This window comes from Staurois parvus, unplaced genomic scaffold (assembly GCF_062004578.1).
Source record: "Staurois parvus isolate SC_StPar_1 unplaced genomic scaffold, SC_StPar_1.0 ptg000203l, whole genome shotgun sequence".
Classification (NCBI taxonomy): domain Eukaryota; kingdom Metazoa; phylum Chordata; class Amphibia; order Anura; family Ranidae; genus Staurois; species Staurois parvus.
Window position 1 is genome coordinate 2,794,383 of NW_028317999.1, and position 24,048 is coordinate 2,818,430.

At 41.7% G+C, this 24,048-nt stretch overlaps 1 protein-coding gene across 1 annotated transcript in view; it reads left to right on the top strand.

Moving 5' to 3' along the window:
• Nucleotides 1–24,048, top strand: part of LOC149461410 (ras-related protein Rab-10-like) — a 56,418-nt gene that overhangs the window by 2,943 nt on the left and 29,427 nt on the right. Inside the window, exon 2 of the mRNA XM_089678354.1 lies at nt 20,496–20,556. Coding sequence (XP_089534480.1) covers nt 20,496–20,556 — 61 coding nt within the window. The remainder of the gene's footprint in view (nt 1–20,495; nt 20,557–24,048) is intronic.

Consider the following 24,048-nt stretch of genomic DNA (forward strand, 5'->3'; position numbering starts at 1 on the left):
ACGTGTATATGTGTGTGTGGGGGGGGGTAAATTGTTTTGGGGGGGATGTTATGTGCTTTGGTATAACCTTAATTTTTTACAATTAAAAAAAAAACTTTATTTTTTTTTTTTTACTTTATTTTTTTATCACATAGGGGACAATGTCCCCTATGTGATGATTTTTTGGTGACCGGTTCTCTTATTGAGACATCCAAGGTCTAAAAGACCCTGGATATCTCCTGTGTACTCACCTGAATATGATGCAGTGCACATCGCACTGCATTACATTCTTTCCCGGCCTCAATTGCTGGAAATCTCACAATGGGGACCCGAAAGTGACATCATAACGTCACTTCCAGGTCAGACAAGGAGGGGAGTGTCCACTCTCCTCTCTCCCCTTTAGCCGCCGGTGGTGAGCCGGTCCCAAGCCCGCAGATGGGCAAGCTGAGCCCGAGAGAAAGTGAGTGGGTGGGAGCTTCACACGGGATGGGGGGGGTGGAGAGGCTGGCACTGTGTGGAAGCTATCGGGTGGCAGTGGTGACGCCCGACTGCTTCCACCTGACAGGTGAGCCCTGCTTCTTGGCCGGCTAAAGGTAAAAAAAACTACCTGCCCGGCGCCTGGAACATGTCCCAGGCATTGGGCGATAGGAATTCAACATCCCTGGATGATCACATAATCTGTGTTCTCAGTTGCATAAGAGGCTTAGAAAGATGGGGGTGCAGAAACAACAGAACACTGAACTTCCCAGTGAATGGCTGTGCAGAGGGGGCTTGGCATTGGAGGATAGGCATCACAAAGCAAAGAATGAGAAAGAGAAGGCACCATGATTTAAGTGTAGGTGCTGGCACCCTCTCTTTCTCTTTCTTTGTTTTGTGATATTAGTGGGATCACCTAAGTTCCTAGTTCAGTGAAGCGTTGCAGCCGTGACAAGTGTTTTTCCTCGTAAGATTGGATTCTTTAAGGACTTACTTGCTTTTTAGTGTTTAGGGCATGTTCTGATCTGTTACTAATTTTGCAGCATCTTTGCTGCTTGTTGTATTGGAGTACAGACAGGCTGTTCTCCCAACACAACCAGAAAACTGACCACTCTGGGAAGGATCACCAGGTATTTCACACAAAGGAAGCAATACAAAGAGAGCAGGATCCTTTTTTACAAACATACAACCAGGACATATCAGGAAAATAGAATGTTGGGGTTACATATTCTTTAAGTCTAGGGGGTACATTGGGAGTATTACTCATTCCATGATCCTGCAGGATCCCTTTATCTGTAGCACTCAGTCCCTGCAGCCTCCTCTCTTAGCCACTCACGGCTGTGGTTGCAAGTACAGTATGCTCTCTCCACATCGGTAATGTCAGAGGTTGGTGGAGTGGGAAACAGGGTTATTAATACTGTCTGTTCCACTACCCTTAAATATAACAAGCCTTTAAACCTTATTATAAATATGCTCAGTGAAAAATAATAAAAACCCTTCCTTAAATTATAACCATAACAAGTTTCAATTAAAGTCCAAAATATAAAAATATAAGAAAACAGAAATTAAATGTCCTCTTAAAAAATACAAAAATAAATAAATACGTGTTGTCCAAAATTCATTCAAGTGTAAAAAATCTCTGTCTCTTGCACAACTTGATTACCTCAAAAACAAAAACAAAAAATATACATAGTGCATTATCCTTTATAGAACAAAAATAACAAGTGAAATCACTCCAATAATATTCACCCAGGTGAAAAACAAGTGTATACGTATATATATAACCACATACACATGCAATATCCAGTGCAAAACAGTGTATGTAAAACACTCTTGTGTGCTCAAAAACTCACAACACAGTGTACACTTCTACTAAAGTAAGGAGTGAATACCCTTACCAATACTCCAAATAACGTTTGCTTTGATATCAATCCCCCAAAAATTGCACGATGAAATAAATTTTCCTGCAGATATCCTCAAGGTTTACTTTGGTCCCATAGTACTATGTGGATCCTTCCACACTAGCACTTCAGATGTGTTTCCACCATATACGCCATCCAGATGCCCATATATAAGGAACAAATAATAGTGTAATACTGCCACACACTAAAATCCCAAATTTTTAATTGTACTGCTTACATTAGATACATCTTTCAATCGCATAAACGTATATAAAAAAACCTTTCTGCCATCCAGGATCCAGGAGAGTCCTGATCGTTCGTAACAGCTAATTTTCCCCTCTCCAAGATGGCCGCCAATCCACTTCCGGTTTCTCGTATACGTCTGACGTCACTTCCCTTTGACGCGTTTCGTCATTGGACATAATCATTTAAACCTTGCAGTGCAGGGGACCCCAGCATTCATATAAAGCATTTATATCACAATTGCTTGAAAATGAGCCAATGCCATAAGAAAGCTAAATAGGAATAATAAATGATGGAAAGTGCATATTATCACCAGATCTATTGTTTACCAAGGCTGAGCTACAAAAAGAAAACAACATATAAGCAACACAAATCGTGCCCTGGCATAGTGTATTAAAACTGAACTCCAAGGAATAAAAAAAAAATGTCCTTGCAATGGGTCCCCCTCTGCACTGCAAGAGTTAAAGCTGAAAGCTTTAAAAGAGAAGTTCAGGAATAAAAGCATACATGCTCACCTAGGTGGATGGATCTGATACTGCATCTGTCCTCTGCCGTGTCTACACTGAGAACTGAGCAATCAAACACCACTAATCACTCAGTCATCAGTAAGCAGAGAGCCAGTGACTGTAAGGCTCCAGCTCTCTGCTCTGCTCTTTCAGCACTCACTGGAGCGCCAGGTTGTGGAAGGGGCAGGAGACAGATCTGCACCAGGATAATGAGAGGGGGCAGGAACCCCAGGAGCCATAGTTGAATGGGGAGTTGGGGGTGCAGTGTGAACCTCAGGAGTGGCTACTATCAGACTGCTGCTAAATTCTACGCTGATAGTGCCCAATATAATATCATGGCAGTCTTTAGCAGCACTGCACCTAGCAGAGTGGTGGGGTACCAAGTTCTGGATCTCTTTTTGCGTTCTTGGACCCAGCGCTGGAAGAAACCAGACTACTGTCAGGCAGAGTGACCAAAAGGTGAAGGTTGGTCCAAGCTTGCTCCTATGACATGATATAATTCCTAGGCTTGGAAGAGAGTGGAGGAAGGTAGTTTAATGTAGACTTAGAGCAGTAAGCTGAGGAAAGTCATTTAGTTCAATGCAGTCAGACACATTTACTGGTATGCCGCTTTGTACAGAGAAATACAGAGAAATAGTTAACCCCTTGGGGGAAGGAGGGTTAATTATTGCTGCTAGCCAATAATGCAAGGAGTTGATTAACACTACCACTGGCCATTGCTGCATTAGTGGCCAATGGCAGTGTTTATTAGCTCCTTGTAACACTGTCTAGTGGCAATGTTAATTGACCTCTTCACTCCTCCAAGGGGTTAACCATTTCTTTGTACAAAGCTGTATTAGTGGCCAGTGGCAGCGTTAATTAACCCCTACATGCTGCACATGAAGGAGTTAATATAAACTCCCACAGGCTGCCAATGGGGAGGGATGTTTTACATACTACCACCTCTGACCATCAATGTAGGTGTTAGGCAGTCATTGACACCAAAGTTTGGGGTTATTATTGCAGAAACTGACACCAGTGCTGATGGGGGGGGGGGTGGAATTATTGTGGAAATTGATACTGGTGCTGGGAGCCATTATTGTGAAAATTTGCAGCAATGACTGAGGTTGTTATTGCTTAATCTGGCACCAGTGCCAGGAAGGGAGGGGGGGGGGGGTATTGCTACTACTGACACCAGTGCAAAGTGTTATTATTGAATCCTATAACATCAACAATGGGAGCTACTATTACTGCACCAATGGGGCTGATTTTACTCTTGCTTTCTTTTCAGTGTGCCTTGCAATAAAAATACTGAAGGAATAAAATTTTACAGCATATTATGCATCCACACAAGTAGAACAGGATTAGAAAATTGTGGGGCATTGGAGCTCCTAAAATAAACACTGTTAAAATGTGTGAGTGAATTCTGTTTTTAATTAATTAAACCTCAATTAATTTATAATGTTTTAATTATGTTCTTATTGGGAAAGAGATGGAGGGGGGGGGGGGTGTGCAGTTTGGCAATTTCACCCTGGGCACTGGATGACCTCATCCTGGCTCTGCTAGCAGTTGTTGCTACACTAACAAATTGAAGCCACACTTCAGCTCACATTTTTGAAGCAGGTACAGCAAACAGTTTTTATTTCTTTATGGGATAAAGGTTTTGCATAAATAAATAAAAGCTGATCATTGTAAGCACCCCTGTCAGTGGACAATGGTTTGTCTCAACCCACTAACTGCAACATCTGCAGGACAGCTTGGTCTGCTGAAAAACAACAGATTACTACTCAGATCACCAGGTGACAGGGAAAAAAAGCATAAAAAATAATGCTGCCATTACATCTAAAAGTCTAAAAATAGGTAAGCTGCAATATAATAAATGTTTGCTTTTGGGTATAATATGCCTTTAACTCCAGCATCAAGCCTACTTTTCAAATATGGCTCCTTGTCCCTATGCACATTAAAAACCACCATAAAAAAATATTTAAAGTGATGATGAAGTCTTTAAAAAAATTATGATAATAAACATGTTATACTTACTGTCCTGTGCAATGGAATTGCACAGAGCAGGCCTAAATCTTTAATTCTCAGGTCCCCCGCTGGTGCTCCACACTTCTCCTCTTCTTTTTGTGCCCCCCATAATAAGTCCATAGACAAAGACAATGCGTCTTGGCCTCTTCCCCTGCTCCCTCTTCAAAGGATTTGACTGACAGACAAGCCTGAGAGAACGAGAAGAAGTGGAGAGAGCTGCTACAGACGTGCACAGTACTGGATCGATAGAGGACTCGGGTACGTATGGGAGGGTGAGGGGACAATACTACAACCTAAACATTTTTTATCTTAATTCAGGTAATGCATTAGGGTAAAAAATGTTTAGGGTTTAGAACCAGTTTATTATTGTAAAGCACTTCGCAAACTGTTGGTGATATATAAGTTCTGTATAATAATAATATACACTATATGATCAAAAGTTTGTGGACACCTAACCATCACACCTACGATATACAAGTTTGTTAAATATGCCATTCCAAAACCATGAGCATTGATGCACAACTGAACAACACTTTGGGGCTACAACAGGTTCCACTGGAAAGAGTGTCTGTGGGAATTTGGCCCATTTAGTAAAAAGAGAACTTGTGAGGTCTAGTACAGATGTTGAACGAGAAGGTCTGACACGCAATAGGCATTTGGAGTATATCCCAAAGATAGTGTTGAGGTCAAGGCTCTGTGAAGGCAACTCAATTTCCTCTACACCAAGCTCATCAATCCATATAAATTTGGACCTGACTTTTGGGCACAGTCATGCCCTAAAACTGTTATCACAAGGTTGGAAGTACACAGTTGTTTAATATTTCTTTGTATGCTGTAACATTAACAAGAACCTTCACTGTAAACACCTGCACTCAATAATTACTGTAGGAGGGGGTGTCACATAATTGTTTCCATATTCTGTAGTATGTGAGATTATCAGGTGTCCTGATAAAACTTTTGATCATATAGTGTAGTTCTTACTTTGAAATCTTAATGTTTGTGTTGTTTTGCAGCCAAATTATGGGTGGGCACCAAGGAGAAGATTTAAAGAGTTACTGCAAGTCACAACTGACGTACTTACTGGAGAACTACTCTTTACATGAGTCATTGGGAATGCAGTGGTGTTATGGGTGGATGGTGCTGTCCAACTGGGGCTCTGCCAATCATACATGTCCACTGAAGGAAGCATGATGTAAACATGTCAGAACTCTTTAATGTCAACTACTGGGAGGAGCAGACATGACCAAGAACCAGGGAGATATCAGTGGCAGTCAGTCAGCACCTGCACTGGCCGAAAGAGAGACATGCTTGGGAGACAAGAATGCTGGACTTTAAAGTATTTGTGAACCTTTACCTTGTAAAACAGCCCATTCAGTTCAAAATAGAAATTAAAGGCAAAACATGTGTATATATTTAATAAAGGTACTTATATAGCGCCATCAATTTACACAGCACTTTACATATAAATTGTACATTCATTCCAGTTCCTGCCCTGAAGGAGCTTACAATCAAGGCTCCCTAACACAAATTCAGAGTCATACTAGGACCAACTAATCTACCAGTATGCAGTGTGGGAGGAAACCCACACAGGCACAGGCAAAAAATGTCAAGTCCAGGCAGGTAATGTCATGATTGGAATCTAAACCAGCACCCCTAGTGCTGCTAGGTGAACGTGCAAACTAGATATAGATAGATAGATAGATAGATAGATAGATAGATAGATAGATAGATAGATAGATAGATAGTCAGCACAGTCGCTACATGGTTGGTTTGCATATATACAGTTGTGTTCAAAATATTATAATAGCAGTGTGTTGAAAAAAGTGAATAAAGCTCAAAATCCTTCTAATAGCTTTATTTCTATACACACAAATGCATTGGGAACACTACACATTCTATTCCAAATCAAAACATGAAGAAAAATATATCAAATTTGTGTTGTTCCTCTAAAAAATTGAAGAAAAGTGAATATTAGACTGTTCAAAAAATAGCAGTGTTTGTATTCTTCTTTACAAACTCAAACATTCACTATATAAACTGAAAAATGTTCGAAGATTTTGCTTTCCTTTGAATCACTTAATTAATATTTAGTTGTATAAGCACTGTTTCTGAGAACTGCTGTACATCTGTGTTGCATGGAGTCAACCAACTTCTGGCACCTGTGAACAGGTATTCCAGCCCAGGATGATTGGACTACATTCCACAGTTCTTCTCTATTTCTTGGTTTTGCCTCAGAAACTGCATTTTTGATGTCACCCCACAAGTTTTCTATTGGATTAAGATCCGGGGATTGGGCTGGCCACTCCATAACGTCAATCTTGTTGGTCTGGAACCAAGATGTTGCACGTTTACTGGTGTGTTTGGGGTCGTTGTCTTGTTGGAACACCCATTTCAAGGGCATTTCCTCTTCAGCATAAGGCAGCATGACCTCTTCAAGTATTCTGATGTATTCAAACTGATCCATGATCCCTGGTATGCGATAAATAGGCCCAACACCGTAGTATGAGAAACATCCCCATATCATGATGCTTGCGCAACCATGCTTCACTGTCTTCACAGTGTACTGTGGCTTGAATTCAGTGTTTGGGGGTCGTCTGACAAACTGTCTCCGGCCACTAGACCCAAAAAGAACAATCTTACTTTCATCAGCCCACAAAATGTTGCACCATTTCTCTTTAGGCCAGTCAATGTGCTCTTTGGCAAATTTTAACCTCTTCAGCACATGTCTATTTTTCAACAGTGGGACTTTGCGGGGGCTTCTTGCAGATAGCTTGGCTTCACATAGGCGTCTTCTAATTGTAACAGTACTCACAGGTAACTTTAGACCTTCTTTGATCTTCCTGGAGCTGATTGTTGGCTGAGTCCTTGCCAATTTGGCTATTCTTCTATCCATTCAAATGGTAGTTTTTCGCTTTCTTCTACTTCTTTCAGGTTTTGGTTGCCATTTTAAAGCATTTGCGATCATTTTAGCTGAGCAGCCTATCATTTTCTGCACTTCCTTATATGTTTTCCCCTCTCCAATCAACTTTTTAATCAAGGTACGCTGTTTTTCTGAACAATGTCTGGATCGACCCATTTTCCTCAGAATTTCAGAGAGAAATGCACTGTAACCAGCATGTACACCATTTGCTGCCTTCCTTAAATAAGGGCAATAATTGCCACCTGTTTTTCAAAGAATGAATGACCTCACTAATAGAACTCCACACTGCTATTATTTTGAACATGCCCCTTTCAATTAGTGATTCAATTACACAGAATCAGCAGCATGCATGTCATGACTGTTGGGTCTGTTGGATTTCTATTACTCTACTGCAGCTGCTAGTAAATTATTTGCCATGTAGAAATATCATTTCTACCAAAAACAGTGATTGATCAGGTTAGCTGCATAATGCTAGTTCTGCCTATGGATGATAAATTAGGTATTCTGCTTCTGCTACCACTGTGATGTGGGCCTTCAGCTATTTCATGTACAATGCAGGACCCCTGATCCTGCATGTCAAAGTGCTACAACCAGTCAGGTAGTGAAGAGGTGGGGCTTTGGGGGATATTTGCAAGAACAGGAGGAAACCTTTGGGAGTGAGGAATAAGGTAAGTATTTCACCTTTTTTCATTATTCCCTAGGCAAAATGAGAAATTCACCCTTGCAATGTAGAGCCTTCTGAAAGGGTACAGTTTTGTTTAAAGTTCTGTTCTGTTTAAAGTCATGTTTAAAGTCATGTTTAAGTTTCTGATATGTTGGTATGCACTTTCATCTGCTAGCAATGGTGGGGCCCATAAGCATTTGTGAATACTGGTAATTCAATGAAGTTAAACAAATAAGGTGTGGTAATGGTCAAAGCAAAGGTCTCCTGGTAACTGAGGTGTAAAGGTGTCTGCATGCAGTGTCTCTAGAGTGATGACAGAAAGAGGTTAGACATCCTCCCGCTCACCAATCCTATGGGTAAACGGCATCCTATGAACAAAGTTCTTGTGCAAGCTTTTGACTGTTTGCAGGAAAGTGCAGAGTTTTCTGCCTGATGGCCTGTCAGTGCGGCAAGCAGAAATGTCTGTGTAAAGACTGGACATTGACAGTCCAAATGCAGAGAAACCGATGTGATCCTGATGTGGCGATTGGCATCACCGATCTGCTGAACCTATATGCAGAGTCCCGCAGCAGTAGATCAGCAATCTGTCTCTGGAGGGGAACGGCAGTCCCCCTGTGTTCAGCTATGAATTCCACGCTAAGGGAGTAGGCTTGGCTACTGAGTCACTGACTCGAATCAGTGAATCAACTCACTACAGAGTTTGAATGAAGCGAATCATGAAAGTGAATCGGATTCAATTCAGTATTAAAGATCCTCCCCTTTCAGAATGAGTAAAGGAGGTAGCTGAAAACAGCAGTCTCAACTCATGATTTGTAAAATGAGCTATAACATGTGAGCCAGCAAAACTCCAGGTTAATCATCTGCATTGTGTTAAAAGAATATTTCATCCAGTCTTCTCTGATCCTCCCCTTCTTCCACATTCCCCATTTCAACTCCTGATAGAACACAGCCTCAGGGACACTCTGCACATGCTCAGTTTGGTGTGTACTGCTAGAGAGCTTTTTTTCTCTTTCTTGTGAGGGTGCATGTGATTAGCACAGAGCCAATCCAGACACAGGGTCAGGGATTATGCAATCTCATAGGGCAGTAAAAGGAGAATGAAAACTCCTCCTACAAGCTTTAACCAGTGCTCTGCTGGACACTGATATGTCACGAGATTGCTCTAATTGCTGATGAGAAAAGGTTTTTAGCAGTTTATATTTACTAAAATAATTGTATTTCCATGTTGTGTGTACTGTGGGAGACCAGATATAGCGAATGCAGGATCCTGGATTTAGTAAGACTTTAACCTCTTCCCGGCCTCCCTATAGCAGGTATACTGGTGTGTAAAATCACTTATATATACATGATTTTGCATTTCCGGGTAGGAGGCACCATTCGCGGCCACGGCTGTCAATCACCTCATTACTCACCGGCACCTGTTGATTACCAAGGATCTCCAATGGAGAGGAGAGCTGTTTTGTTTACTAACAGTTCTCCTCCTTGTCAGCTTGGGCACACTGCTTTAGATGGCTGTGCACAGCACAGCCATCCAAAGCAGTGTGCTTACAGTGAAGCACACAGACACCTCTCCCCAGTGAAACACTCCCAGCACACAGTTAACTCTTTGATCACCCCACATGTTAACCCCTTCCTGGCCGGTGCCATTATTACAATGTCAGTTCTTTTTTTAGCACTGATCAGTGTATTGGTGTCACTGGGGATGTCAGTGACACCAAGTCAGTTCCCCCCAGTGTCAGAATGCCCACCGCAGTCCCACTATAAGTCGCTGATTGCCGCCATTACTAGTAAAAATAAAAAAAAAATCCCACTATATACATCGTCATTTGTAAACGTTATTACTTTCATGTAAACCAATGAATTCACACGTACTAGGATTTTGTTTTAGCAAAGACATGTAGCAGAATACATTTTGGCCCAAATTAGATTTTTTTATTTTTTTTTACTGGATGTTTAAAATATTGTTTTTTTCTCTAAATTGTCGGCTATTTTTTTAATAGTGCAAAAAATAAAAATTGCACATGCAATCAAATACAACTGAAAGAAAGCTCAATTCATGGGGAAAAAAGGACGTAAATTTCATTTGGGTGCAGTGTTGCATGACTGCAGAATTGTCAGTTAAAATAATGCAGCTCCGTAATGCAAAACATGACCTGGTCAGGAAGGGGGGTAAATCCTCAGGAGGGCAAGTGGTTAAACATAGTCTAAACCAGGGGCGGACTGACAACTCATGGGGCCCCCAGGCAATAGGGGATCAAAAAAGCCTATGAAAAAGGTACCAGGAGCATCTCATGGGGCCCCCTACTGACCCCGGGCCCTCGAGCAGTGCCCGAGTTTCCAAATGGCCAGCCCGCCCCTCAACTGTAAATGTCCCTGAATGGCATAAAGGTATAGCTGGCACCTAGCTACATAATTATGGAATGTGACTTTTCTAAAATCATAGTTCATTTATATGGTCAGCCTAGTTTCAAGCTGTGCTAGTGAATTTCTATGTATAACAATGTTGCCAATGGGACCTACAGTGAAAGGATGTTTCCACTGGTGTCAATTCACTAATGATTAATGCATGTGATATTTGTGTATTTTTTGGAAATATCACATACAATAGTAAAAAATCTCATCAAAGTAAAACATCAAATGTGAGGTAAATAACACAAAAATACCCCAAAAAATTAGATAAATTATTAAAGTTAATTCACAAAAAAAGAAAAAAACCCATACGTTTGTTATTTACAGTATTATAGGCAGTTGACATTTTAGGAATGTACAAAATAACAAGAACGGGACTCTGCAGTGGGCTGTAACTCAAAAGTATACAATGCATCTGTGTGGTAATGATACAACCTTAGCTCAGGAATGTAAATAAATTGTAACCTCGCACTAGAGAGAGATCGTTCTCTGAATGAAGGCACACCAAGGCTAGGCTCACACTTGTGCAGGTTAGGAGTACTCGCAAAATCGTGTGCATTCCCGACCCACAGGAATAATGCGCTGCTCTTTAGCAGACATGCAGGGTGCCATTAATTCTTCTCATCAACAAACGCAGTGCATTTTCACACACGCCAAATCGCATGCTGCTGGGGCACAATGCAGATTGGTGCAGCAAGAAGTTTAAAAAAAGAGTCAGGGACTTCTTTCCCTGCATTACTATGGGTATTGAAAAGAATGGGCTGCCTACATGCAGAATGCAGGTCGCACAAGTGGGAACCTAGCCTAAGGGTGGTTTCATAGTTTTACATTTGTGTGTACTTTCATTCACAGTACAATCTGCTGACAAATGTTTTAGCCCAAAGCTAAAAAGAATTTTTTCCCAGAGCTACACTATAAATAAAACCAGCAAAAGAGATTCTTATTAATAATATGTAGAGAATGTAATAGTGTAGTAAGGCTCATTATTGCATTTTCCATGTGTCATATAGGTGTAAATGTGCAAACAAACTTTATGAAGACAAACATACCACAGTGAGGAGCTCCGTGATGTAATTGAAGTTCAGTAAAAATCCAGACTGTCTTGGAGACATGGTATTTCCACTTCAGCTGATCTGAATGGCACACTCCCTATTCTTCAACTATCTTGACCTCAGTGACTCTGACAAATGGAGTTTACTAAAAAAAAACAAACCAATGTGACTCCTGCATCCTTCTCAATAAATGATACATGTCAATGCAGACTTCAAACCACATTATAGCACCTTCCTATGCCTCTGACAGTGCTTACATTCTATAGCAATCGCAAGCTACGCAGTGCAATACAGTACAGTATAGAATTACAGATAGATGGATGGACAGAGCTTCGTCTATAGGCTGTAAACAGTGGTGGTCAACTTTCGTGATATGGGGGGCCTCAACATCACGAAAGGCCTTCATATAAAATTCAGTGAATATTCAGTGTCAGACAATAGACAATCTAACAAGATATAGTCAAAGAATATGGGCATGATACAAGAGATGGTCAAAGACTGTGGACATACTACAGGAGATGGTCCGAGATTGCGAACATGATACAAGAGATAGTCAGAGACTGCAGACAGGATACAAGAGATGGTCAAAGACTGTGGACATACTACAGGAGATGGTCAGAGATTGTGGACATGATACAAGAGATAGTCAGAGACTGCAGACAGGATACAAGAGATGGTCAGAGACTGCAAACATAATACAGGATGTGGTCAGAGAATGCAGACATAATACAAGAGATGGCCAGGGAGACTGCAGTCATGGTAGAAGAGATAGTCAGGGACTACAAAATTGATACGAGAGATGGTTAGAGACTGTGAACATGGTGCAAGAGATGGTCAGAGACCACAGACATGTTACAAGCGATGGTCAGAAACTGCAGACATGATACATGAGAGCCATGCTGAAGGATACTTTCAAAGACTGTGTACATGCTGTAGAAGTTGTTGGAGTCTGGGGATGTGCTTCAGGAGAAAGTCTTTGACTGAAGACATATTACATGAGACTGCTAGAAATCACTGCTATAAGAGGGCTATAGGGAAACACAGGTGAGTGTCTGTAAGAGCCCTGAGGACTGCACAAAAAGTGCCAGAGGGCCATATGCAGTCCTTGGGCTGCAAGCTTTGGCTTTGTCTCACCTGAACTCAATCAATTTGAGGGTGCTCCTATATACTTTTAGTTATGTAAGGTTCTAATTTGGGCTGCCATGGGCTCAGTACATGAATTTAGCTTACCATAAGCTACAGTCTGAGCTTTTTTTGACCGCTGAATGTGTATTGGGTCCATTGTTTAGGTTAGGCGTAATCCCAAGGAAGGGTATTTTCAATGTCTAATTTGGGTTTTGAGGGCAAACATGACTCCTTCCACCTGGAAAACTTGCAGAATGTGTCCAGGGGTGTGTAAATTTTTGAAAAAACCAGGGACAAAATCGGGGGCCCAATCTACTTGCCCCTGATGACAATCTACTTGTCCAGATACAAACATTTTTTTTAACCACAACTGTATCTAAATTGGAGGTGATTTGAGGAATGTGTGGGGCTTTTAAAAACAAAATGGGCTTTATGGTGACATAAACATGTAATAATTTGAACATTGCGCTGTTTATCTCCTCCTCCCCTCCCTGCCTGTCTCCAGCACTGCACCACTAGCAGGGAGGGGAGAGACCTTGCAGTGTAATGATCACCGATTGGATGCTCGTCAGGAAAAGGGAGTGTCAGGCTTATCCTTTATCCCTTTCGCTCCCAGAGCCCTTTTTGCATTTTTTTTCACACATTTCAAAAATCATTTTAGGCCTGAAGATGACATAAAACCCCCAAAACATTACATATTTTCTGAAAGCAGGTATCCTAGAGAACAAAATAGTGGTAGTTCCAATTTTTTAAGTCACAGGATTTTACCACAAAGGTACAATAAATTACCCATTTTTTTTATAAACTATAATAGATTAGCTTGCACCGAGTAAAACCTTGAATTTGCATGCTCTTGTGAAATGGCAACAAACTTTAGTACCCTATATTTTCTATAGGTGATGCTTTTAAAGCCCCTTCTTGGTCATCATTTAGTGTTATGGAGGAGGTCTTGTGCTAGAATTAGTGCTCTCATTCTGGTGTGCGCGGCAATATGTAATGTGTATCGCAATTGATGTTTTCATTCATAGGCTCCCTGGTGTGTGCTTTTACGTTTGTATGTGTGAATATGTGTGGGTGTGGGGGGGGGGGGCTCAAACATTTTTTAGGGGTGGGGTTTATGTGTTTGGGTGTAACTTTATTTTTGTACAATTTAAATACATTTTTTTAACCCAACTTTTTTCATCCGATATGAGACAAAAAGTCCCCTATGTGATGATTTTTGGTAACAGGTTTTCTTTATTGAGACATCCAGGGTCTAAAAGACCCTGGATGTCTCCCCTGTACTCCACTGAATGTAATGCAGTGCACATCGCACCACATTACATTCTTTCATGACCTCAATGGCTCATCATAACGTCACTTCTGGGTCAAGACAAGAAGGGGAGGGGAGCGGATGTGTCTCCTCCCTTCCCTCTACCCACTGGCACTCCCTGAACAGGTCCTGGGCCTGCAGTTTGGCAAGCGAAGCCAGGGAGACAGCTGGCAGGATGGCGGTGTGTGGGGCGAGGCAGACGGCGGAGCAGGCTGGCATTGTAGTGGGTTGTGTGGAAGCCTTTGGGCGGCAGCACTGCTGCCCAAATACTTCCACCTGACAGGTGAGCCCTGCTGTTTGCCCACAGGGCTAACGGTTAAGAGAAACTACCTGCCCAGCGTTGGGCGATACAAATTGAACATCCCTGTGTGTCTGTTGTAGTGAGCCCTTGTAGGTCGCCAACTCGGGGTTCCCCAGGGTGCAGAGTCTAAGCCCCAGCCTGCTTCTTTACCAGAGCCTCTGATGGTGGGGATAGATTTGCAGCAAGCTGACACTAAGTTGCTGCCCCCCAGCTGAGGATGCAGAGATCACTCGCGTGTGCAGAGTACAAACAGCAGGAGACAAAAGGAAATCCAGGAGACAAGCCGAGGTCAGGGCGGGCAAGCACAATGGTAAATGAAGCCAGAGTCAGTACACGGGTAGTCAGGCACAGGACACACAATTAACAAGCAACCAGGAGCTCAGAGAGCTGTGAAGTTGCTCAGGCAATGCGGCCTACAATGAGCATGTCTTATATAGGCAAGAAAACTAGGAGGTTGGCGAGGAAGTGACGGAAGGGAAGGAAATAAAAGCCCACAGAATAGCAGGCAATGCCCAATGGTGAGCACAGCTAACAACACAAGTGAAGGGAATCAGACAAGGAAAAGTACTGCAGCAAGGTGGTAAGAATACACAAGCAGGGAACTGCAGGTTAACTTGTGACATTGTCCCACCTTTGATGTCTTATGAGGTAAGGATAAACCTGTTGTAGCCAAGACTATGTTAAAGCTGATCTGAAGTCTAAAAGAAAACAAGGGATATTCCAATGGGTTGCTCCAAAGAATAACTAAAAATGCAACAGATTATGCAGAACGTCCTTTTATTGTGAGGATGAACACAGAGATCAATTGAGGCAACCACACAGATGCAATATTTCCATATATAAATGCTGGCTGATAGCATAGCCTTCTACAGCTCTTCTCACAGGTACTGAATATTTTAACTCCTTTCTGTTGGCTCACATTTCCTTTCCAGTAGTGTAAACATTATCTTCTATAGGGATAAAAAGAAAAGGAATATAAAATGACCTGTCACCCCACCCACTCAGACTCTTTATGTGAACTTGTAGACTTTGCTCTTTTCTTAAATATTACAACAAAGGTGCATTTAGAAATGTTTAGTAATGGCAATGTACAAACAGATACTTATAAATAATTGCAGGCTTTTTATTTTCATTTTCCTTTCCTCCTCATTCTTCTCACAGTGGCCATTTTCACTGAGGGCAGATGAATCCACTTCACTTTACTACCTGGAACTCTGTCTGGAACTTTGAGTCTGCTTCCAGGAACTTGTGATAGTGCGAGTGTAGGCAGGTAGCCTACATTAGATAGAGAGCCAGCTGGCCCAGGCTGGGAAAAGAGTTAATAATTCTGTGCTCTTTTCCCGGGCTTTCTGGACCCAGCTTTCCTGCCCTGTGGCATATACGAGGGGTGTTCAAGTCAAACTGGGACTTTTGAGTTTATATAATAAAAGAACAAACTTCAAGAAGTGGACTGCATTTATTTTTCAGCATACTCCCCTGATACATTTGTACACTTGTTTTAACGTTTAACTAATGCCTGGAAAGCTTTAGCATTGAAAGATTTGTCAGTTAGCCTGAACCATCCTAAGACAGCCTCCTTCACTTGTGATTGTGCTCACCTTTCCCACAGAAAGTTTTTTTTTTCTTGTGCAATTTCATGACAGGTTAAGCTTCGATTAACCAGGCTCAGGGGTTCCATGCACTGAATGTTCACAGGAATGACTGCTGTGGGCTTGGAACCACCACAGTTGGGATCATCATTGACGGATGTTTCACCATCTTTAAAATGTTACCACCATTCAAATGTCTTATTGCAGCTGAGTGTCTCATCACTGTACTGTGCTTCAAGTCTTCTGTAGATACCCATGGGGATTACACCATCGTTCACAAGAAACTTCACCACCACATGCTGTTCCATGCATACACTAACACTGTTGTCTTCCATCTTGGCTAACGGCCTCTGGACTGGACTGCACTGCGACATGTGCACTGCCTATCAATAAAGGACACACTTGGTACTTACTAGCCACGCTAGCATTCCTTTTTATACCTGAAAAATTAAAAGTCCCAATTTGACTTGAACACCCCTCATATTTTAGGGGGAAAGGCAGCTGGGAGCCGATTTGTGAATATGCTGTGATGCCATGAGCTGCAGAGGGGGACTGCTGTGTCCTGCAGTCCCCTGAAGCTACCAGATGCTGGAGCCTGCCATTTAAGGACTTCAACCTATTGAGGTATGCCTGGGCAGCTAAAGAGTAGTTAGTCAGGAGGACTAAGTGCACTTTATTCTGTATCACTGCAGACGTTCGAGTAAAGTTCTTTAAAAGTTCCAAGCTTGGTCCGAGGATAATTAAATAGGGGTACATGTTGGTTCATAACATACAAAAATAATTTGGGTCAGTAAGGCACATTTGGGGTATGAAGCAAGACCACTACAAAAGGTCACTTAGCAAGACAAGTAGTAGGAGGAATGCAGTTGCTATGGGTAACTGGAACTAGTGCAAAGTGTACAACAGCAAGTCCTTGGGGTGGTACCTGGAGTGGGGGAGGGATCCTCCAGTAGCAAGTGGTTAGTTCGCTGATCCCATCCCTTAGTAGTCGATTGTAGCCTTCCAAGAAATTGTAGCCTTCCCAGGAATTATCTGTGAGGTCCTGGATACATCACCAGTACCTCACTCAACCAGGAAGTGGAAAAATAGTAACTGTAAGTAAAAGCAAAAAAATGTTTGTTTAACTAATTAATGTAGGATGATTTCATATCAACATGCATCTCTGCATGCTAATGCGATTTTTCACATACTGAATATGCAGCTTTTCTGTATGCTAAACCTTGCCTATGTTCCAGATTAAGCTGGCACTATGATCACTGCCCCAGGTTTCCAACTTCAGGGTGGATCCTTCTTTCTGCAACATCCTATGAAGCCATCCTGGCATGCAGGGACTAGAACTGTGTCTTTCTATACTGTCTGCATCAATAAAAACACACAGCCCAATATTCTAGAATGGTAAGACACTCCCCTGCTCCTCCATTCTGCTCCCTATCTCCAAGCTAACAGACTGGCTGGAGTCTGCACTGTCCATTCAGGGAAGCAGCACTGATAAAGCGGGAGACAGCAGCATTGACAGTTGTAAACTGCAAGTGTTGGAGTAAGACTTTTACCAAAAATTTTACTGGGGAATGTTTATTTTTGTGCTCAGTGTGTTAAGATATTAGGTGAACAGGGGAAAGTATAGGGATCTGCTGTGTTGATAGTTGGATTCCTTCACATCAAGGTGGCTAAGTATTGAGATAAAAAGATAAAAGAACATCTGGGTAGCAGTGACCATAACATGATTTCATTTAATTTATGTTGTAAACAACAAACACATGCTGGAAATATAAAAACACTTAACTTTAAGAAAGCAAATTTAACAAACGCTGAGGGCTACTCTGCAAGACTTAGACCTCATGTACACTGCTACTCCTAAATGTGAGTTTAGAAGCTTTTGGCAATTTTTTTTGCCTAAGTCCCTGAACTCAACTCAATAAAAGCCTATGTGTCCATGTACGCCTAGGCTTTTACCAGAGTTTAGGAGCAGCAGAGTTTAGGGGCAGTTAATGCCTTAATGCAGAAGTATCACATTCTCTCCTTAATGCAGAAGTATCACATTCAGGAGATGAACATTTTGGCCAAAAAACGCTAGCTGCGTTTAGCACTTTGGTGTTTATTCATGTCAATGCAAAATACTATGGCCAAATGAATGAACATCCAAGAGCTAAACGCAATACCGCTTTTGTTTCTGCTGCCAGGAGAGCCAAATGTCTAGGGGAGTTCACGTGTACATGAGGCCTTAGACTGGGAGGGAATATTGGCATCAATGATCGCAGAACAGAAATGGGAATTCTTCAAAGCCACTGTATGCAAACACACTGCGAAATATATTCCCATTGGCAATAAGTGTAAAATGGTAAAAATAAAACATATGTGTCTCACGGCCAAAGTTAAAAAAGCTATAAATAATAAGAAAAGAGCTTTTAAAAATATAAAAATTTATGAACACTATCATTATTTAATTGTTACAAAGAATATAACAGAATATGTAAAAATCAAGGCTGCAAAAATTCATAACAAACGACAAATTGCAAAAGACAGTAGGACAAACCCCCAAAACGTCTTCAAATATATTAATAGTAAAAAAGGTCAGGTCTGAGCATGTAGGCCCCTTACAAAATATGGAGTGAGGGACTGGGGACAAAGGGAAGGCAAATTTATTAAATACCTCCTTCAGCTCTGTGTACACAAAGGAGCATTAGGGAAGTTCATGTCCATAATGGGGATTATATTGACACAGCTCCAGAAGAACCACTGTGGCTCAAAATTGATATGGTTCAGAAATATTTAAACAGAATAAAGGTGAATAAAGCACCTGGACTAGATGGCATATACCCACAAGTTCTGTTATTTCAAAGTCCATGTATCTATATTTTAGGAACTCTTTAATAAAGCCAATGTGGTGCCTATATGGGATCAAAGCCTTTACCAATTAACTATAGACCTGTTAGTTTAACTTCTGTAGTTAGAAAATAATGAAGTGTATAATCACATAGATGAGTTCGTGCTAGAAAAAAATATTTTAAATAGCAGATAGCATAGATTCATGAAAGATTCATGAAAGACAGAAGTTGTCAATCAAATCTGATTTGTTTTTATGAGGAGGTAAGCAAAACCTTAGACATAGGAGCGTTATATACTTGGATTATGCAAAAGCGTTTGATACAGTTCCCCACACATGGCTAATGTGTAAGGTAAAGTCTACAGGCTTGGGAAAATGAGTTTGTAAATGGATAGAAAACTGGCTATAAACCTGAATTCATAGAGTAGTCGTTAATGATTCATACTCTGAATGGTCTAAGGTTTCTAGTGGTGTACCCCAAGGTTCAGTGTTGGGATCCTTACTATTTAATATACAGTATTCATAAATGTTATAGAATCTGGGATTATAAGTATTATTTCAGTCTTTGCAGATGACACCAAGCTATGCAGTGGAATAACGGTGTTACAGGATGTCTCCAATTTACAAGCCGACCTAAATGCACTGTTTAATTTGGCAACTATGTGGAAAGTGAGGTTTAATGTTGATAAGAATATGCATGCATCATACATACTAGGAGAGTACAATGGGGGGAATCATTGGTGGAGAAGGATGTGGGTGTTCTGGTAGATCATAGATTTAAAGAGTAACTCCACTTTAGTTGAGAAAAAAACATTTTACTCTGGATGATCTGTGTACAAGGATTTTAACAAACTTTGTTGCAGATTTTAGTGGTCTGAAGAAATTACTGTTTGTTTATTGCCATATGTGGAGTGAATCTGTATGGAAGTGGTTTTATAATTATCAATCAGGTGCTGCACCTGCAGGGCTCTAATGAGGAAGGTTGCATGGTCTGTATCCTCTTAGACGTGATTTCCCTTTGAGGACATCACACCAAAAATGATATCGGGGAACTGGAGAAAGTGCAGAGAAGGGCAGCCAAACTGATAAGAGGCATGGAGGAGCTCAACTATGAGGAAAGGTAAACTGAACTGAATGTATTTTCTCTTGAAAAGAGGAGATTAGGTGAAATATGATCAACATGTATAAATACATAAGCGGTCCATATAGTGAACTCAGGGTAGAGTCATTCACTTTAAGGTCACCGCAGAGGACAAGGGGGCACTCTTTACGTCTGGAGGAAAAGAGATTTAATCTCCAAATACAGAAAGACTTCTGTGGAATAGACTCCCTCAAGAGCTGGTTCTGGACAGCTCAGTAGATTGTTTTAAGAAGGCCTGGATTCTATCCTAAATGTACACAATATAACCGAATACTAATATTTATAGGTAAAGTTGATCTAAGAAATATTCGATTGCCCCTTGGAGGATCAGGAAGAAATCTTTTCCCTGCTGAAGCAAATTGGATCAAGATTTATTGGGGTTTTTTTTCTTCCTCTGGATAAGTCATGGGTATTGAATAGTGTATATGGAGGTTTTCTATTTGTGTGGTTTTTTTTTCTCTTTGTTGGTTGAACTGATGGATCTTTTTCAACCAGTTTAACTATGTAACTATAATGCTTCAAAATATATATTTTTTTTTTTAGGGATTGATTTCAAAACTAAAACAATCCATATTGGTGAAACACCATTAAAACTTCAGATCTGGTAAGATTGTGCTTTATATCTGAATGTTGTTTAATCTGCATATAAATATGTACTGACTTTACACAGCGTGCGGCATGTAGTTGTGATTGGTCCCACACATTTATTCAGTATCAGAGATGGAGAATTTACAGTGCCTTGAAAAAGTATTAAAACCCCTTGAAATTTTCCACATTTTGTTATGTTACATCCAAAAACGTAAATGTATTTTATTGGGATTTTATGTGATAGACCAACATGAAGTGGCACATAATTGTGAAGTGTAAGGAAAATTATAAATGGTTTTCAAAAGTGTAGCGTGCATTTGTATTCAGCCCCCCTGAGTCAATACTTTGTAAAACCACCTTTCGCTACATTTACAGCTGCAAGTCTTTTTAGGTATGTCTCCTATTTGTCAGTAATGGGTTAGCAGGAAAGTGGTGGATGGGGCCAGCTAAGCTCTGACACTACCTTTAAGTGTTGGAGGTTTCCTTTTTAGGATTATCTGGTATTTGGGTGAAGCAAAGAATACTGAAAACTACTGGAAGTACAGTATGTTCAGGCACCTCAGAGTGGACTTTTTTTTTTAAAGCAGCCTTTCTCATCCTTTTTTACAAAGAAGGAACCCTTGAAATAATTTTCAGATCTCAGGGCACCCCTGTTACAAATCATATCTACAGTCACAAGGTCAATTAAGGATAGATATAAGAATAAACAAAGGAATAAATCATGATAATGTAAACTATTTGATACCCAAAATATATCATTTCTTTCTACACAATATTATTTTGCATAAATATGGTGTAATTTCACAAACTGGCAATGAGTAAAAAGTGGACAGTAAAAATTGTTGTGTCCTTTATTAGTGGTAGTCAGTGAACGACTTCCTGCAGTGGTGGTCAGTGGGAGAAGGACCCCCTTAAGCTGGGTATAACATTTTTTCGATCGACCCAGAGGGCTGAAGAAAAAAAAAAAAGATCACCTTACTAACACATGTGATGTTAGTGCGGCAATCTCCTCCGCTGTGCCTTTGTGTTTTGACAGGGGGACTCCCCCCACTAGAACACACTGATCAGCATCTGCAGCCATTGGCTGCAAGCACTGATTGGATGCTGGTTGGATGCTGGTTTTCCAGCCTGCCCATCCAACAGAAGCCTGTAGGCAGGTGCAGTCCATTTACTCCACTGTAGGTGGCGCTTGTCTAGAGTGGTATTGCAGGTTGAGAAGAAGTCTTGGGAAACTTAGTTTCTCTGTTGTTTCTTTGGTTCCGGGGAGCAGCGTTTCCGGTTGGCTACACTGCATCCAGGTTATCCTGGCAGCCATCTTTGGTCATGCAGAGTCTTTTTAAGTCCCCATCCCAGGTTTTTTTTGTGTATTTACAAAGTAGTTAATGTAGGCAGTGGTGTATTTAGGATTAGTGCTGCCCTGGGCAACACAAAAATTTTGCCCCCCCCCGTGAGAGAGCGAGGGAGTACAATAAGTATTTGTATGTATATATGATTCTCTCTTTCCCTTTCATTCTCTTCTCTCTCTCCCCTCTCTCTTTCTCTCTCCCTCTTCCGCCCCTCTCTCTTTCTTTCTTTCTTTCTTTCTTTCTCCCCCCCCCTCTCCCTCTTCCCTCCCTCTTTCTCTCTCCCTCTTCCCTTTCTCTCTCTTCTCTCTCTCTCTATCTTTCTCCATCTTTCTCTCTCTTCCCTGCCTCTCTCTCTTTCTTCCCTCCCTCTCTCTCTCTCTTTCCTCCGTCTTTCTCCCTCTCTTTCCCTCTCTCTTTCTTCCCTCCCTCTCTCTCTTTCCTCTGTCTTTCTCCCTCTCTTTCTCCCTCTCTCTCTCTTCCCTCCCTTTCTCTCTCTCTCTTCCCTCCCTTTCTCTCTGTCTTCTCTCCATCTCTCAGTTTCTCCCTTCTCTATCCCTCTCTCTTCCTCCCTCTCTCTCTCATCTCTCTCTCTCCTCTCTTCCCCCACTCTCTCTTCCCCTTCTCTCTCTCTCCCCCCTCTCTCTTCCCCCTCTCTCTCTTCCCTCTCTCTCTCTCTTCCCCCCTCTCTCTCTTCCGCCTCTCTCTTCCCTCTCTCTTCCCTGTCTCTCTCCCCCCCCCACTCTCTCTTCCCCCTCCCCCCTCTCTCTCTCTTAAATCACAGCCAGTCAGCCAATGAGAAGAGATCAGGGGCAGGGCCAAGCCACAGCTCCATGTGTGAATGGACACACGGAGCAGCAGGTGCCCCCATAGCAAACTACTGTCTTTCTCCCTCTCTTTCTCCCTCCCCCCCCTCTCTCTTTCTTTCCTCCCTCTCTCTCTTTCCTCTATCTTTCTCCCTCTCTTTCTCCCTCTCCATCTCTCTTTTCCCTCCATCTCTCTGTTGCTCCCCCTCTCTTTCTCCCCCTCTCTCTTCCTCCCTCACTCTCTCGTCTCTCTCTCCTTTCTTCCCTCTCTCTTCCCCTTCTCTCTCTTCCCTCTCTCTCTTTCCCCTCTCTCTTCCCCCCCCCACCTCTCCCCCCCCTCTCTCTCTCTTCCGTCTCTCTCTCTTCCCTCGCTCTTCCGTCTCTCTCTTCTGTCTCTCTCTCTCTTCCCTCCCACTCTCTCTTCCCTCTCTCTCTCTTCCATCTCCCTCTCTCTCTTCCCTCCCTCTCTCTCTTCTGTCTCTCTCTCTCTTCCCTCTCTCTCTTCGATCACAGCCAGTCAGCCAATGAGAAGAGATCAAGCCACAGCTCCGTGTGTGAATGGACACACGGAGCAGCAGGTGCCCCCATAGCAAGTTACTTGCTGTGGGGGCACCCAACAGACAGGAGGAGCCAGGAGAGCCTGTGGGAGACCCGAGAAATGGAGGATCGAGGCTGCTCTGTGCAAAACCACTGCACACACACACCAAGTATAGCATGTTTGTTATTTTACAAAAAAAAATGAACCTTTAGAATCGCTGTAATAGAAAAAATCCCTTTTTACATTGATGGTCACTGATCCCACATTTACTAGCAGGAGATCAATTCACCACTGCCCACTGCTCGGGAAACCCCTATCATCCTCCGGAGGTACCCCAGGGTTCCATGGAACCCTGTTTGAGAATGGCTGTCCATTTAAATTTCTCTACACCCTTTAATGTATATTTCTCATAACCAGCTGCAGCAGTTACTAGCTACTTTTCAATGTGCACAAAGTAAATGTATAATAATCTAAACAGATCATTTATTTAACATATTTACTTCAACAGTTCACTTAGCAGCCCTAACCAGTTCTGTAGCACCAAGTAAGCAATGGAATTGTGGAATTATTATTTTCCTGATAGGTAGGAAAATCACAAGACTTCTTTATTTAGTTACACGGAGCATGTGACTTTACTTCTCATTTAATCACATGATCTGCAGCTAATGTTGCCATTATTTCAGTTCAAGAGAAACATTTTTGTAAAAGTATATATAAACCCAATAACTAAAATCTCATATACCATAAGCCTGAAGGAAAAGTGATTTCAAAAGGCACATCAATATTTTTTTTTAAATAGTTGATGATCCAACCATGAAGGT